The sequence below is a fragment of the Hippichthys cyanospilos genome, chromosome 20, assembly GCF_059441005.1.
Source record: "Hippichthys cyanospilos isolate Australia breed blue-spotted pipefish chromosome 20, RoL_Hcya_1.0, whole genome shotgun sequence".
Lineage (NCBI taxonomy): Eukaryota > Metazoa > Chordata > Actinopteri > Syngnathiformes > Syngnathidae > Hippichthys > Hippichthys cyanospilos.
The window spans coordinates 6,082,899-6,100,572 of record NC_142388.1 but is presented as its reverse complement, the minus strand read 5'-3'; the positions used below and the strand labels follow the sequence as shown (position 1 = coordinate 6,100,572).

The 17,674-nt window shown below is 41.8% G+C and overlaps 1 protein-coding gene across 3 annotated transcripts; it reads right to left on the bottom strand.

Moving 5' to 3' along the window:
* LOC148407085 (serine/threonine-protein phosphatase 2A 56 kDa regulatory subunit gamma isoform-like) lies at window positions 1–17,517 on the bottom strand. 3 transcript variants are annotated; one of them, XM_088403456.1, is made up of 16 exons: window positions 17,401–17,517; window positions 16,878–16,940; window positions 14,700–14,865; window positions 7,294–7,493; window positions 6,519–6,629; window positions 6,338–6,430; window positions 6,130–6,260; window positions 6,004–6,063; window positions 5,793–5,901; window positions 5,657–5,710; window positions 4,572–4,742; window positions 4,369–4,496; window positions 4,186–4,287; window positions 3,169–3,241; window positions 2,949–3,065; window positions 1–2,339 (listed from the first exon to the last, which is right to left on the bottom strand). In XM_088403456.1, exons 1-16 carry the CDS (start codon window positions 17,425–17,427, stop codon window positions 2,205–2,207), a joined length of 1,740 nt encoding a protein of 579 aa, XP_088259582.1. In that variant the 5' UTR covers window positions 17,428–17,517; the 3' UTR covers window positions 1–2,204. The 3 variants fall into 3 exon arrangements, with proteins under 3 accessions (XP_088259582.1, XP_088259583.1, XP_088259585.1); XM_088403457.1 differs by having other exon boundaries at window positions 14,700–14,862; XM_088403459.1 differs by lacking the exons at window positions 14,700–14,865; window positions 16,878–16,940; window positions 17,401–17,517 and adding an exon at window positions 9,582–9,773.
* Between the last annotated feature and the right edge of the window lie 157 nt (window positions 17,518–17,674).

Here is a 17,674-nt window from a genome sequence, read left to right as displayed (position 1 = left end):
TAAAATTCACATGTTCTCTTTATTTGCTGTATATAGATAGATGTACATCATTGGAAATTTAGAATAAAACACACACAAAAAAAATGCTTATGTACGTAGGATATCAACACATGTTGGAAACAAAAAACTTAAAAAAAAAAAAAACTATACGGCTCTAAATGTTTTACCACTTTCTATTTCCTCTGTATTCTGTACACATGGGTGTGGGGGAAGGGTATTTTGTACAAAATATTAACTCTAAACATTTATTTGTAACATAAAATAATAGTACATCATATGTACAAGCCGTTAAGTATGAGACGTATACTGAGAAGACACTTGAAATAGTCATTCTGCCAGGACAAAAAAAAAAAAAAAGCTTATGCGGAACCAGGAAAGGCTCCAAAAAGAAGCCATTATTAAAGCCTTTTTCCAGAGAGGCGACAGCATCCAGCAACCAGACAATACTGACGACGGGTGACACACTTACAGTTCACACATTCAGCTTAATGGTTAAGGGTGTTGGTGGGTGGGGGGAGGGCGTCAGGGTGGGTTAGGTTCGGGGCAGGATAGGTGAGAACAAAACAAGAAGTTGCTTGTTAAAAATGGACGATGGGTGAGACATGACAAGATCTCCTTCCGAGACTTTTGTTTTTAACGTTCAAGTGTAATCAGGAAGTGCTTCGTTCGTTCAAGTGGCTCCCCCAACTCTAACGAGACCCCCGCTTTTGGGGCAGGGGGGTTTGGGAGGGGGCCTTTAAGCAAGGCGTGTGCTTTGGAGGACTTTCATTGAAATTTCTACGTGATCAAACGTCCCCCTTCTTAAAAAGGCACTGCGAAAAAAGAAAGGCGCGTTTGAGATCCTCTAAATAACTGAAAACAAACATACCTCCTGTGTGAAGCAGTGTCCTCCCTACTTGGGGGTCTAAGAGCAAAAGAGGGGGGTGAGGGGACACGTGTCAAATGAAGCGCAGACTATCAGGTGGATTCTGCCGTCCCGTAGCGGCAACATCTCTCAGGAATTTCAAGCTTAACCTGTCTCTCCTTGAAAAAAAACAAAAAACAAGCTAGTTTTTAAATTGAAGAAAAAAAAAAAACACGAAGTCAGCATAACAATTTCGTTAAGTCATTCAATCCAAAAGACATACAGTATTTTTAAGGTTTTTTTGAGAGTACATTCAGATATATGTTTATTTTTTAATCAATATTTGTTAAGAGTTTTGCTAAGAGGGTCAAAAAATGGCTAGTACACAATGATTTATGTAGTACTAAGTAATCAATTAAGGTTATTAAGTACCTCAGTAGTGGATAACTTTATACCCCTAACCCTAATCCAACCCTAAAGGAATCTAATCCTAGAGTAATTGATTACCGTACCTTCATTACATAAAGTAATCAATTACCAGGGTTGGATTCTTCTAGGTACTAAGGGAATAAGTACTAGTTATTACTTTAGTAACGCCAAAGTAAGTAATTGATTACTTTAAGTAACAAAGGTCAGGTAATCAATTATTTCTGAGTTAGAAAATGACCACTTTTAGTACCTTTGTACTGCAAGTAATAAATTACCTTAGGTACTAAAATAATTGATTAGCCCTCAAGCACATAACTGATTACTTTAGTACTTGATTGCCTAAAGTAATCTACTATTTTAATGCTAAATTTATCTAAAGCACCTAAAGTTTTTAGTACTAATTACTTTAGGTACTTAAGCGCTTAAGTAATCGATTTCTTAAACGCTTATTCATTTAGGACCAGCCATTTTTAGACCTTATTTTAGCCAAACACTTAAAAAAGTATATATTGTATACATACATATATGTCTTTGGAATCCAATGAGTTGTATACTTTAAAAAGTACATTGACAACCCTCCTCCACTTGAAGATTTTCTTATATTACACTGGACACAACTTGTTAATTATAATAATAGAAATGATTAAAATTATTTTAAGAATTTTGTTGTTTTAAAGCACCTTACATCTAGAAAGAGACAGTAGAACTGAAAACCTGAGAGCGATGACCACAAGAGGGCAGCACAGCACCCCAGAAATAATATAGAAGAAGGGAGAAGATGACGGGAGGTTGGTGATGGGTGACTATCCAGCACCGCTTTGCCCGGTGCAGTTTTGGGTTGAATGGGAAGGGGGTGAGAGGGTCGGGGGTTGTGATTGAACGAATGCATTGTGCCGGGCCGGGCCGAGAAACGATAAAGATTTACGGCCCGTTAGTGGCCGTCGTGCGTGGTCAACATCTCTTCGGCTCTCCGGTGCAGTTCCAGGGCTGTGACGGTGGAGATGTCCTTGGGCAGCTCCGATTTCCTCCGCATTAGCGGCCGCTCTCGTCTGTGGTCTTTCTGCAGCTAAACAAAGCGAAGACGGATTTTTCGACAGCGACTCAAAGCACTAACGCAGGTGGGACACATACGTGCGTGGACTATGACATGAAACGGAAGGATAGCTGATGTGGACTGCTGCATCAAATTAATGCCTTGTGTTCTCTACAGCACGCTGCACCTGAAAAGTCTTTTTTTTTTGGTTTTTAATACGCTTACGTTCAAATTTTGTAAGTCCAAAGGCCGGATCACATCTTCATCACTTCCCACATAGCAGATGTAGGATCTGTAATTGTTTCAGTTAAACGAAAGCATATCCCCTCATAGATGATTCTCTTCGGCTGATTGAATAAAAGCCTCAGTTCATCCAAAGAGGAAATACGCTATTTGACTAAAAACAGCAGCACTGCAAATTTCCCCATTGTGGGACTATTATATATATTTGTATCTTACTGCATTTTAAGCGCACAAGACAAATCAAATCAACATGACCTTGACGGCAAACATTATTGAATAGTAAAATGTGGATAAAAATCCATCTGAAATCTGACTCGCATGATGCATAAATGTCATGTTTCAAGGAGGTGTACTTTAGGATTATGTTGCAATCTGCTTATTAGATTCACGTGACTATACCTGTGTGGCCTCCTCCGCTACCGTTTTCTTCAGCAGGCTGACGTCGTCCAGCAGCGGACCATCCGTCTCCATGTCTGTTGGTCCACCGGAGCTCACCGGGTCAGTGTATGTCAGAAACTGGGAGGAAAAAGCAAGGAAGCTTCTTAAATCAGACTCAGTGCACTCTTTTATTGACCCTCATGCATTGCAAATACAATACTAGTGTGATATTGTTAACTACCTGTGGGTTGGATTTGGCGAGGTTCTCAATCTTGATCCAGGCGTCTTCTCGCTCCTTCCATTTGGCTTTCTCTCTATGGACCAAAGTAAAACATAAACGCTGGTACGATAACAACAGTCAGTGATTAACTGCTTCCATACACTACCATCTGTGAGAACAAATGTGTATCGTTTATTCTTTTGCCAATTTTCCACGTGTCTCCTTGTGAGAACTGAAACTATATCAGACGAAAACTTCAAACGTGACCTTATGACTGATATGGATGCTTCCCCTCCGTTTACGTTGTGGGTCGAAATCACCCGATTTTTTAAATCGAGAGGTAAATCCAAAATGTATTATTTTTCAGTAATATCTTCTATGTGGCCCCAGTAGTCTAAATACAGTATTGTGATAAATATTATGAATCAAGCTGGAAAATTCACATTAATTTTCCCATGTCAGAAAACGTCATCACAGATGCTCAGGACTCAGGTGACAACCAATCACAGTTCATCTCGCAAATGTCCGCTGAGCAAACTCAGAAAACAGGTGAGCCGTGACTGGTTGTTACTTGAGCCCTGAGCAACTGAGATGTCCTTTTCAGTTCACAGCAGGTGGCAAAATGGCTGCCACATGAGATGGGTTAAACTGGGTGGATTTTGCTGTGTAATTAATATTCCTTGAATGCATTGTTGATTAAAATGTCATGTTAAAACTAGTGGGGGCACTTAGAACATAATATACACTTCACCACTTTGCGCATGCCGTAGGCGAACCTTTGGTGTCAACTGACATCAACTACATATATTGTTTGTTTGTTTTATGGGAATGGAGGGAGAAAATTTGGCAAATAAAAAAAATAAAAAAACACTAATTACGATCTGGCTGCTCTTTTAAAAATGGATGGCATTTAAAGAGTTGAGAAAAAAGTATATCCTTACTAACGATAAAAAAGATATCCTTGTTTATCTTTCTGATTTTAATCGTACGCACACAATTAAATACATGGATAAACAAATAAATAGCCTGACATCTTACTTGCTTTTCTCTGCCCTGAACTGCTGCGTACAGTCATCAAACAGCTTTTGGTTCATCTCCATGAAAAGCTTGAGTGCATTGTAAATCAAGCCGTGGATGGTCCTGGAAGCAGAGCGCATTAGCGCAAGTCATAATATTTCATCGAAACGTCTTTGAAAACTGGATGAGGGTTGCGAAACCGACTTGTTCCAGTGGGTCTTCGAGTTGCGGTAGAGCGCAGGAAACATGATTGGCAGGATTTTGGCGGCGTTGTCGCTGATTAGACTCATGATGTACTCGTTGTTCCAATAGTACAGCGCTCGCTCGGCCACCTGACACAAACGAGGCGACGCGCGAGGTCAATAGGCACGACGAACGGCGCGTGCGCGTGCGAGAGGGCGCCTGACCTGGAAGTGCGGGCTGGACACGCATTTGGCCAGCTGCCTGAAGAGCGGCTCCATTACTTTGACGAACTCTGACGGCTCAATGACGTCGAGGATCTCTTCCAGCTCGTTGAGGAACATCACCTCTTTGGGGCTGTGGGTCTTTGGCCAGTACTTCAACAGAGCCATTACGGTCTGCGAAGGCCAGTAACAGTGTTTGTATCAGGACTGGGTCAAGTGGTCATATTTTTTGTGTGTGTATGTGTAATGCACTTAATTATTAATGACTAGCCTTTATATTTTTTTAAAGATCATTTTTTGTCCGTTAAATTTGAACTGTGAGAATTTAGACAACTCTCTCCCCATTAATTTTAGTCGAAACAGTGACGTCAGTACCACAGAACATACATTTGAGTCAGCCTGGTTGGTTCAAAAGTGATCAGTAGGAATGGCAACTGTGTCAGGCCATCAATGTGTGTGGAGCAGGGCTGTCCAAAATCAGTCCTCGAGGGCCGGTATCCTGCATGGTTTCCATGTTTCTTTGACCAAGACACCTGATTCAAATGATCAGGATCATTATCAGGCGTTTGCTGATGCTGTTGATGAACTTATCATCCGAATCAGGTGTGTCCGGAAGGAAACCTGGAAAACATGAAGGATCCCGATCCCCGAAGACCGAGTTTGGACTCTCCTGGTGTAGAGTCCTTTACATTTATTTAACTACCTTTGAAAAGCAATCCGGCTGTTCTTGCTGGCCAACTAGGGGTCTCGGGCGCTGCTAGCTAGCTGCTTTATTAGCTAGACGCTGTGCTAAAGGCTGGCAACAGGCGAAGTACAATAAAACCTCAGCATAATTAAATCGATTTTTTAGCTCCCTGAATTGGCCCATCCGTGCCAAGTACCGCTTTAATTTTTGTTGTTGTTCGGTTTTTGGTTTTGCCTGAAGTGTCTAATTTAAGGCATGGAATGTGATTTTGTTAAGATTCTCGAGCTACATTTTCCTCTAAGTCTACCCTGGAAAACCCCTGCCTTTTTTATGGTCTGCTACCGAAAATGCACAATTAAATTGGGGGGAAATCCAAACATAACGAGAATGAATCACAACTCACCGGTTCTGTGAGTGTGCTGTCCTTCTCTAGGAACTGTACCACGCAGTAGGCCAGCTAAACACGGGCAGACAGGGACACAACTTTAGTACACAAACTTTGGATTCTGACGGCCTAATCCTGAGATTAGTCAAGGTACCTGCGGGTGGTAAACGCTCAATGACTTCACTTTATGTAATGGCAGCAGTACTTTCAGTAGAAATATCTTGTGTTCTTCTTTCAAGGGTAATGCAAATCCATTGATTATACTGGAAGGTTAAACAGAGGATTTTAGAGTCGAATTTTCTTAATATCGCGACAAACACCCAAGCAGACCTGCGTTCTGAATTAGGAAGAAATTTCCTTCTTACCTGCCTAATATTTCTAGTAGTTCAGCAATTCCATTATGATGTTCAGTCTCATAAATAAATCTGTGGAAAAAATGCATTTTAAATGACTGGCATTAAACATTGTGCCTCATATAAATGCACACTCACCGATAAAATATGTTATTAATATGTTTCCTAATATACGCTCGCAGGCCCAGGAACTTGCCGTAGATTCGATGCAGGGTGGTCTTTAAAAAATCTCTTTCCCTGGGGTCTTCACTGTCAAACAGTTCTAGGAGCTGGTGGCAGAAGGGAGTAATTTGACAAAACATGTTCAAAATAAAAAGTCTTTCAACGCAAGCAGAGTACACTTCACCTGCATTACAAACTTCTGGTCAATATACTTTTTTGCTATGTTGGGCTGAAAGTCTGTCGACTCTAAGAAGCGTAGAAAGAATTCGTAGACAAGCTGTTTAAAAAAAAAAAAGAAATGGATTAATACACTTTGCCCAAATGACGAAGTGGATTAACTCCAGTCAAGGTATGCATCATCGCACCTGAAGATGCGGCCATGCAGCCTCGAGCGTGGGCTCATCTTCCTCTGGGTCAAACTCTGCACCCGTCGGGTTGGACGAAGGCGGCAACGTCCTGAACATATTTATGGCAAACTGAAAACAAAGAGGGAGGAGAATTACATGAAGGAGTAACTTTTCACATCACAAAAAAGGCAACATTAAAACTCATTCATTGCCACTGATGAGTATACAAGTCAACTACGTTTTTCAATAAGAATGAGCGGGGTAACGTTTGATGCTACTGCTATGCCAAGCAAATTCATTATGATCTTGGGAACTGTGGCTGCCTCGAGAATTTCACGTTACTCTCATGTTAACTTTCCTCCCTCTTGTTGTACCCCTTACTAAACGTTTAACTGGATTTCCGAAAAGCATGGCCGCATGGCAAGTCCGTCGAAAGTCTAGCCATCACACTTGGCTCAAATTTGTTTGTAAATCTCTACTGTGATGATGAAAGCTGCTGGAGGATTTCAAAGCTGGGGGGGAGGCACACATGTTCATGATGATTGCTCATGGATCAAATGAAGCTACACAAAAAGGAGGAGCAGGGAGGGCAAATTTGCACCTCGGTCGGCAGCTGCACGTCATGCGGCATTCAGGCGGCGCTTTGATTTACTTCAAAGGTGGTTATATCGGTAATGCCAAACACGAGGACATCTGGGCGCATTTATAATGAAGCAACACCGAGGCGCCAAGGCCAAGGGAGCACGTTATCCATTTGCATCAGTAGAAGCATACAAAGTCATAGATAACCGACCATGTGGACCACTTCGGGGTAGATGGGCTCGGTGATGACGTTCCGGTTGTGCGTGATGTACTCCACCATCTCGCTTAGCGCCGCCCGCTTCACCTCCTTCCATTTGAGGTCGCTCAGCGGGTCCGAGACAAAGTCGAAGAGGACGCAGCACTGTCGCAGCTTCTGTATGAAGAGCTTCTCCTGTTCGGCTGGAGGAACATCTGCACGGTGATGGAAAAGAGGACAAGTATTTTGAATCCAGTAATACATAATGTTTCAGTGCATGAAGCATTTATTATCTTATTTTCTCATATCATGGAAAGCCACGTTTGTTTAAGATATTGCTTCCTACATGCTCGAAATATTTGATCTGAATTATTTCATCATTTGATAGAATTTTCAGGAGGATATTCCCTGTTATATTGTCATACTTTCATTGCATAATAGAGCCATGTTTTTAAACCAGCCACTTAAAAAAGCTCCTCAAATGAAACCATTGATTAGCTAAATGGGCCTCAGAAGTTTTATATCGCTATTTAATATTTTACTATTGAACACGATTGTGTTGAGAATTTTACTGAAGCATTAATGTGGTTTAATGTTCCGTAAATGTCATTTAAAGACTAAATAAATCATTCAATGAAGTTCCGCTCTTATATTTTTCAAAATGTCTTGACTGACTGTGACCAGTGCAAACCAAACATAAAACTTAAAACCATGGGATGTACCGAATCGCGATTATTTATTTATTTTTACTGAGAGATTGTATCAAACGTTCTTGCTTTTGCAAAGTTGCAAGAAAGAAAACGGTTCTGTTTCCAACGAGGCCCTCGAACTTAAGAAGATGCGTCGCCTGAGAATCACTGCAATAGCCAGTACCCCCGCTGTCGTGAGGTGTGGCATGCTCATCGAAATTTAAATCAATAATTTAGCATTGATTAATTATGAAGCGGCTGAGCCACACCTGTCTCAGCGTGGCGTGATGAGACTTTTTCATTCTTAGATCATAATGCACTCCAATGGCAAGTGTGAATGTGATGATGTAACGGAGGCTAACAAAATGTATCACTACTAATATATTGAGCCACTGCCCTGCAATATCCTCCTCATGGAGCAGCACGGACTTGGAGTCAAGTTTGGCTGCCACATTAACAATCGGCATGCGGCCATCACCATGCCAACCGTGGGCCAAGAGGTAGGACTTTGGACCAAAGGGTGTTCAATTCAGCTAATCAGAGATGCATGCAGCCTCTGCTCACTGAATGGTAAAATATTGGTTAACAGAGATTGATGTATGACTGATTTACAACTTTTAAACCCCTCAAAAAATGAAAAACCTCTAATATTCAAAAGTGTCCTGGGTATTATTGTAAGCACTTGCATCATGGCAATGTCATTCAGCACCACAATAAAATTCCTTTAAACGTTTGCCTATGACGCCAGATTTATTGAATGATATGAAATTGAGTGAAAAACAAGTATCATGACGCTGCATAAAAAAAGTCAGTCACCCATTTTAAAGCACCGTTTGAGGGATTTTCCAAATGCCGCCCCCATCCAAAACCACGTATTTTCACCCAAATTGTAATAAATGAATGAATGTTTTCCTCCAAGACACAGAACTTTGATGACATTGCCATAATTCTGCAATAAAAAGAGAGGTGAAACGTTCATTGTTCCTTGCTCCTCAACTGTGATTTAAGAAATTCCCTTGGGGGATGTAAAGTTTATTCTGGCTTCTTGTGAAAACCCAAACAAAGCATGCTTGAGAAACCTTATTAGCAAACAATAGTGGTGAATATCGAGTCTTTTCTTCAGAGGGCTCCACATCTCATCAAGGCAGGTGTGGAGAGGGTGGCCGGCTACTGTTGCACAACACCACTTGGGTTTCTGCAAGCTTGAAATATTAGGAGACGCGCCTGGTGCACCTGCGAGCTTTGCACATGGGCGGATGGAACAACTAAACTTTTCTCATCCGAACATACACAGGAAACCCCTAACTAGGTCATAAGTTTAAAGGTATTTCCAGAGAAAAAGAAAAAAAGACCAAGAGGTTGACACTTGCAAGTCGGAGAAAAAAAACAACAAAAAAAGCACAAGCCAGCTACATTTAGCATTGACCTTACTTCCTCTGACATCCTGAGTCTTAGTGGGGGGATGGGGGACTCTAAAAAGCCTTCAGTACACTTTGCTTCCTCAATTAAGCAAAGCTACAAGCAGCAGCAACTTCCAGAAAAGTCACCTGACAATTATACCACAGGCACAGCACAGGCACACAAATGCTACTTAGGTGCATTTCCAGCTCTCACCTCTAAAATGCAAGAGGGCCACAAACTGGTGAGGCCCGTTGGAGCCCGCCATGTCCAGAATCAAGCCGCTTCAGCGCATGCTGACAAGAGTGGGGTGTGGAGGGAGAGAGGCCCGGTGCTACCAAGGTGAGGAGCTGGCCTCCATTTTAATACAAACGCTCTGAGAAGAAAATGAAGCTTCCCTGCAGCTGGAGGGAAGCCGCAAGTGACGTGATGTCATCAACACCCTCCACCCCTGCATGCAGACGTCCCTATTGGACGGCGGCGTTCACGTGGGCCGGCTGTGGGCATACATAAACATGAGAAGAGGGCTTGGATGGGGGAGCAAGGCGGGAAGTGATGATGCTGAAGCAGTGATTGGAAGTGGCTTTTTTTTTTCATGCAAACTAGATGACCGCCATAGGTAGCTACAATGTACACATAAACCTTGGTCGTGAAAGCATAGTGACTTTGACTTTGCACGCTAAAATTACACAAATAAAACATAAAACCAGACTGACACTCAGGAAAGAGCAAACCTTCACCACGGTTGTACGATTACATTTTGGATCAGGAAAAAATGCAAATAACATTTCCAAGGAAAAGTGTGAATCGAGATAACTTGTAAAATGTTGCATGTACAGAAAGTCTTTTTTTTTTCTTTACTGATCATGTATACGTAACCTATAATAGTAATGTACTATATTCAAACGGCGACATACTAAACGAAGCGCCAAGTCAGCCGTTTGCTTTTGGTGACACCTCCTGTCATACAAAACACTATTTTAGGTCTTCTGCGGTGCATGCACATGACAGATGGCTGTCTCCAAGCCCCAGCAGGAGACCAGGTGGATGTGACAGAAACAGGAAGGCAGGAAGCGTCGACATCAGCCACACAGGATGCGAGCGCAAGCAAGCCAGGCAGCGGGGACAGCAAACAATCATTTTGATCAAATTGTGTATTGTCATTTGGAGAAATATTTTCCATATTTTTATTCATTTAAAAAAAAAAATCAAAGGTGCCCTAATATACAGTACGTGACACCCTTGTTAATTAATGCTACAAAGGGTTAAAAGCCCAGCTTTGAATCCAGAAACCTTCGACGGAGACAAACATGCTAATCACGTATTCCATAATTAGCCCAATTCAAATAACAATCAACAAGCTGTGTCAACAAAACAACAGCGCCACAAAAAGCTGTTTCATCAGGCTGGAAGGTCTATGCCGACTTGGATAAAGGGCTCCTTCTTATGGTCATGGGACCACTTTGGGCCATGATAATGTGAGGCTGCAGAACAGCTTCTTGAAATTCACTGTCGGCGGAACGACTCAGCTGAGCGCTTCATATTAAAAGAAAAAAAAAAAAAGGGTCTGCTGATCTTACCCGCCTCTCTCTATATCAGAGTGTCATGGCCCTTTGTTGCAAGCGCTCAAGGCGACAGAGTCTATTTGCAGAAAGACACCCACTGACATGCTGAGAGCAAGAGCTCTCAAAACAGAGGCCCAGTGTCATTTGGCCCCCCTTCAGCATCTTCCCAGGAAAAAAAACAGACTTGCCATGCACTCTGTGGCAAATCCCATTCACTCCATCTATCTCAACGGGACAAAAAAAAACGGGACCTAAAACAATGTTTTGGGGGGGGCACCACAAAACACTAAGGGTGGTAGCCAAGACAAAACGCGATGACCACAGAATGGGCAAATGTTATAAAGCTACTCAGAATACTACTACCGCAACAATTGATTCACTCCAACTGTAATCAAATGTGTCAATCAAAACAGAACATTATTACCTTTGTGATTAGCCTCATTCTTGATACTTCGTTTGTTTTGCATTCTACTACATGTGGAGTCGAACAAGTGTCAAAGCATTGTTGTTTCAATTTGGGAACAACAACTGGCCATCAGATGGCACCAATAACACCCTGCTAGGAGAGCGCCTGTTTTTAAAACGGAACACACACACACACACGGGCGACAACTGTTGTGGACTCTTCAGCTTGTCGGCTCACACATCACCCACTTCATACTGTGAACACGCCAACTTTTTCTACTCTAAATTATAGCAGGAGTAGTTGTATTTATGCTGTGGGAGAGAAATGGCGTTTCATGGGGGTTGAGCATGTGGTCTAAGTACCCGTTGCTGACGGTTCAAGGGACTCCAAGCGCACTGCAGGACAGGCTGTCTGACATGTGTTTCCATCGGGAGGCGGCGTCCATGCACGGAATGAAAACAGGTCAAGCGAGGAGCCTGTTTGGGCAGGACAGTGCAATAACATCTAGTGGGCCGCCGTGGGATAATGTTGCACGGAACGCTCAGCGAGGTGTGGGAAGTGAGGGGCCTTTATCAGAAATTAAGTCAACTAGACACAGCAGATTAGTGATAGCCGGCCGGCATTATGTTATTTCAATAATATATACCGTGTATACTTGTGATTTATGTGTGAGTTCATATAAAGATCTGGTTGTACCTCATGATTTTATTGCCTACTAGAAGGGGAAATGAATTGGTCAAATTAGACACACGTATTTCAGCTATGGGTAAGTCCTGCTTCAAAATGTAACGTTTGACTGGAATTCATTAAGCAGCGTGTATTTAAATGATCCCATTTCCTGGTAACTTATTTTTTTTGCTACAAGCACAACAATGCTCTTCCACTAGATGGCAGAAAGTACAGACATCCTGCAGCCTCACAACAGAGCAATAGCTTTAAACAAACCTACATTTCAATTAGTGTGTGACTAGACGATTTTTATTTCACTATACATGCTTTTTGTGACAGTTTTTCTGCGGCGTACTGCAAGATTATTTCCCCCAAAGTAAAATATCTGCGTGAACTGTGCACCAAACATCACAAAAGCCAACGGTAAGTAACAATAACAGTGTTGCTTCTTGACATGTTGCCAAGCAACAGCTGCAGTTACAAACTCATTAGAATGTATGGTCCCGATGGGGAAGGTCAGAGGAGAAAAACTGCCTTGGAGTAGTTTACTTCTCGACTTTCTGCATTATGTCAGATTAAAGGGCGTGAGAACGACCGCTCTCTCTCCCACATTGATAAGCAATCGTTTATTGCGTTACATTCCATAAAGTCGTTGAGTCGTTAGCGGTGCTGCTGCCTCTATCTGCTACATTTTGAAAGGTTTATGCACATTATCTGAATAGCCTTCAGTGTTGAGAATTTCCTCCTCTCTCCTAGACAGCGTGTCCCAATTACACGCGAGATGTATGACTGAATAAATGAATGCCGAACCTTAAATAGACGCTTTTACCACAACACAAACAGCTAGAAGGGCAGATGAGGCAGATTCACAGTGGCAATGTGAGGACTTTTGAAAGAGGATTTTTTTTTTTTTTCATGCAGGACATGGTATTCAATAATATTAAAAACACCTTTATACAGAAAAGATAAAAGCCCGACACAAGGTAGTCTCCTTGCAACAATAGGCCTATATTGCAACCTGATACTTTTGAAAGTGCCAGTGAGGAGTGCCTCAATTAACCGCTGATATGTAGTCCAACTGAATAAATAAACACCGCACATCAAATAGCAAGAAGCTAATAAAAAATAATTACCAACCACATCTTACCACAAAAAGCACACACGCTTATATTTTAAATGAAGTAGGATGTTCAATAATACATAAATGTGAAGTGGGATGTTTAGTAATATAAATGCATATGTACAAATACAATTTTTGCTCTGAGTAAACACCTCACGAATTGGGCAAATTGGAGCCGTTTTTAAATTGCCATTACAAAATGTTGCCACCAGCATCAACATATCATTCTGAAATTATAATCAACCGCTATTAAGCAATGCTAGAAGACAAACAAACAAAAAAACATATTCTTAACTATGGTGACATTGTACAGTGTACACAGCGGTTCTCAAATGGGAGTAGATGAACGCACCTGTGGGCGTACGTTAAGACTTTAACAGGATTTTGCCAGGTAGAAGAAACTCTAATTTTTTAATGCCATACCAGGAACAGTATGTTTTTCTTTTCAAATTAAAAGCAAAATTCTTTGGAACATGAAGCAGCTTTTTTTCTAAACTGTGTTCATGTTTTAGATGGATGTTAAGCTATGTTAAGTTTTAGATGGATGTGCATTGTCATTAGTGATGCAATTTTAGGGCAGACGAGCGAGAAACTAAGCAGATGGTTGCACAATCTATTTACTGGAGTTGCACAATAAACTGCACCTGTAGATGCCAATACTAGTAGAGTTTCAGAGTTTAATAAATCAGACATGGATGGGACAGAACTCTGTCTTAAGTCTTTTTCTTTTCATCCAAAAATGCTTTCCCCCGGTTAGGGGATACTTGCGAGAGAAAATAAAATTCACAGGGGGTCCATCAGTTAAAAAAGGTTGAGAGCCACTGGTCTAAAACGGCGTCCATTGCGTCCATTAGTAGCTAGTGGCTGGCAGCTAAACTAATGGGACATACAGTATAAGCTGTAAAGAGCAGCTGGACTTTTTCGAAATTGACTCTGCACACTTATCGCATTGGCTGTTTTGGTGGAATTGTGAAATGTTACCCGTGCATACTGTGGAACTATGTAATATACGTGGAAACATGGCCCTTCTTTGGCAACAGTGAGATTCAAACTCCACAAAGGACCTGTCAAATATTTCCAAATGATGTGGGGAAGGCAGGGCCACCGGCACATCTGAAAGCGTTGCTTATCTGCTCACCGGCTAACATTGCGCAACACCAGGGCCTGCGGAATTAAAGCTTTATCTGGATTACCACTAAATATAGACGCTTGGAATAAATCCAGCGCAAAGTCAATGCTGTGTATGTTCCACCCCCTCCCCCTAACCCCCCGTGTTTGTTTCCGTGTGTCATCAGCTCAATAAGAAAATGAGGCTGACACGGATGTTTGAATGAAAGTCCCACTGTACATCTCCATAATGAGATTCCAGGGATTTTTTGCATTTTTTTTTTCGTTCTCCGCTATTTAAACGCATGTGAGGAGGTGAAAACAAGACAGTAGGGAAGATTAAAACATAATTAAAGGTCAAGCTCTTTGACTGCATCATTCAAGGAAAATCCCACGTTATGTAAAGTTTCCAGGTGATCTATGGCTTTTGATGTGAGCTTTGGAGTTGGGTCCAAACATGAAAATACCTTTGAAGGCGGGCAGCTTCTGCAGCTCCCGGTTGTTGCTCAAGCTAAAGCGAGAAGAACTCTGCCGCTTGTCTTTCTTGACGGGTGTCTGTGAGCCCGGCTGCTTGCCTTTGAGCAGCTGCGTGGTTGGCGGGACGCTGTTGCTGGTCTTTCTGTTGGAGCCCTGCTGAGAGGACCAGAGAGAAAAATATTTCTTAATAGAAAATCATATAGAAAAACAGACATAAAACATTAATTTAAGGAATGACTGTAGCAGGTCGGTTAAGATAAGGGAAGAAAAGAAATAATGTTTTGACAATAGATGAATATAAAACTAGTAATAGAGTTGCGACACATTTGCTCCAACTTATAAACCTACACCTTAGTTTCAAATCAAATCCTGAATCTCTTGACACTTAACGTAAATAAATCATTTCCATGCGAGACAACAATTTAGAAACTGCATAGCTGTGGTGCAGCATCTTGAAAACTAAGCTTAATGCCTAGCTACATACAAAATAATTAATTGCTACTTTTCCCATTGTGTCAAAAGAAATTCAGCCCGACAGCTAAATTGATGACAATTAGTAAAGATCATTTTATGTGTGTTTGACAGAATAGGAACTTTTCCACAGCCATTTATGATGAAGGTCAAATGGATCTTTTTTGTTTGACAACAAATATCGCAAATAATATGCTCATTTCTACTATATATCTTAACATAGCATATTCCATCCTGTTTTAACAAACAAGCAAAAAGCCTGGATAAGTGTTTCAACTCAAATTTACATAACAGGAGGTTTAAAAATATGTTTCTTCATCAATGTGCTTCATCCCAGGCGTGATATTAGGTAGAAACTAAACAATCAACATTCTGATCTGCAAATTTGTCCAGGCCAGCTGTGCGCAGGCAGGCAGATGTGTCGGATTTCTCGCAGCCATGAACCCCGCACCTTCGTTAAACCAGCCCCCACTTAGTTGCACACAGAGCTGACTTCAGCAACATGCAGCTGTGAAAGTGTGTCATTCACACAGTCACGGGGGGATCCATTGCATTTACTGAAGATCACGCTTGCTCCGCTGGCCGAACACAAGACGACAGCGAAGCCACAAGCACGGTATGTCCTATTAAACTGCTATATCATGAGACCAAGGAAAAATAAATTCCCTGTAGGTTGGAGGTTTTTTTTATGACAGCGAAGTTGCATGATAAGTAAGCAATGGTGCATACTTAGGAGACTTCAGCTCAGTGAGTGTCTAACACTACAAGGTGTGTTTTGCTTCCCTCTTACCAGTTTTCTTTCTTCTCGTGTTATGACACAGCAGGAATTTAATGTGTACCACGTAATAATAAAACATAGGTAAATCCCCGGCAGCACAGCGAAAGAGTAGTTAGCACGTCCGCCTCGCAGTGTGAGGGTTGCAACTTCAATTCTGGCCTTCCTATGTGGAGTTTGCACTTTCTCCTCATGCCTGCCCCAGTTTCCTCCCATAGCCCAAAAAAACCATGCAGAGGAGATGATCTAGAAGCTCCAAATTGGCCTTTGGTGTGTCTGTGAGTGTGAATGGTTGTCAGTGTGTCCTGCAACTGGCTGGCAACCAGTTCAGGGTGTACTCCAACTACTGCCTGAAGACATTTCCACAGCACGTCCGTGACCCTCGTGAGAACAAGCGGTTCAAAAATGGATGGATAAAACCGCATTAATAATTAAAGCATAGGGTACTAGCACATATAGTATGTTGTTGTTCTGTACCACCTGCTGTTTTGCCATATAAAAAGTCTGCTTAGTTAAAATAATGCAAAACATTATTGACATTGGGCACTGATAAACACTTTTAGAAACCACGGATATGTGAACACAAATAGTGAAGAAAAACATTTAGACAAATAACATTACACTCACAGGCAAAAATTCTCTATCCTCTATGAAAAATCACATAGTTTATTAGTGTTTCAGGAGCATTTTTAGGGTTTAATAAATAATATTGTTCAAAATGCATTTCAACAGGGGTCAGTTTTGACTATTTTGTTTGCGAAGAGCAGCTTGACTGCCCCTATAGGTTAGGAGGGGGTTTACAAGGCGTTGTGATGTACCCACACAGAAACCAAAAGCGAACTTTGCTAAAACATCCTTTATTTAAAGGCACTAAAATATCACAGCAACGAAAAAAAAATGTGTTGGGTAAAAGCTTGCCTACCTCATGCTGTGAATTCTCCGGCCCTCCACCACTCTTGCCCACTTTGCCAGATTTAGAAGAATCCTGTAAGCAAGAAAAACATCTCGATTTTGGAGGGAAAAAAAACAAACAAACAAAAAGCAATCTTCTATAATGCCCAACGAGCATGTTTGACAAGCAAGCTAACGGTACTTCAGCAGAACTGATACGACCCAAAATTTCCCCCTGTGGGCATCCAAAATGGAAAAAAATGGTCAAAAATCATTGCACACTGATCGGGGGCGTGTGAATGCACTGAAACGATGCCATTTGACGTGTGGATACGGACGTTTAGGTTAAATAGGGCAGCGCAATATAGATGCAGGATTGCCGATAGCAGATAGCTAGTTGGCTTAGCAATAATGAGGAGTGGTAGGGGGTGGTGCACTGATTGCTAATATCCACTGGTTAGGCGGTTTTACCCTTTTATTTGAGGCGCGTCTACGAGGAAAAGTCGTGCAAAATGGTTCAAAAGCTTCGCTGGCAAGAGTTCCCTGCAACTCACCTTGTCTTTTTTCGTTTTATTCGGCATTGTACAAATGTCGCCGCCCTTGCTCCCCTCTCGGATCCTCCACTGGTGAAACCACAGCAACTCTCTGCCTGCTGCCAGTCGCACACTGTGAGGCGGTTCATCCTGTTCTTACAATCCGATTGGTTCTCTGGAGTCATTTGACTGACTTGCGTATTGAATTACGTCATTGCAATTGCGGAAGGAGAAAAGCGCCCCCAGCCGGTCAATATCGCGAGAGGCGAGGCCGGCCAAGCGAATCTCGGTGACG

Bases quoted from the DNA above. Each gene is read 5' to 3' on its own strand.
- LOC148407085 (XM_088403456.1), bottom strand. From the start codon at position 17,427: ATGCCGAATAAAACGAAAAAAGACAAG. The intron at 4,288-4,368 runs GTCGGTTTCGCA...CTCTGCTTCCAG, and splicing joins TCGAAGACCCACTGGAACAA to GACCATCCACGGCTTGATTT. The intron at 2,340-2,948 runs GTATAGTCACGT...CGCTTTGTTTAG, and splicing joins TAGCGGAGGAGGCCACACAG to CTGCAGAAAGACCACAGACG.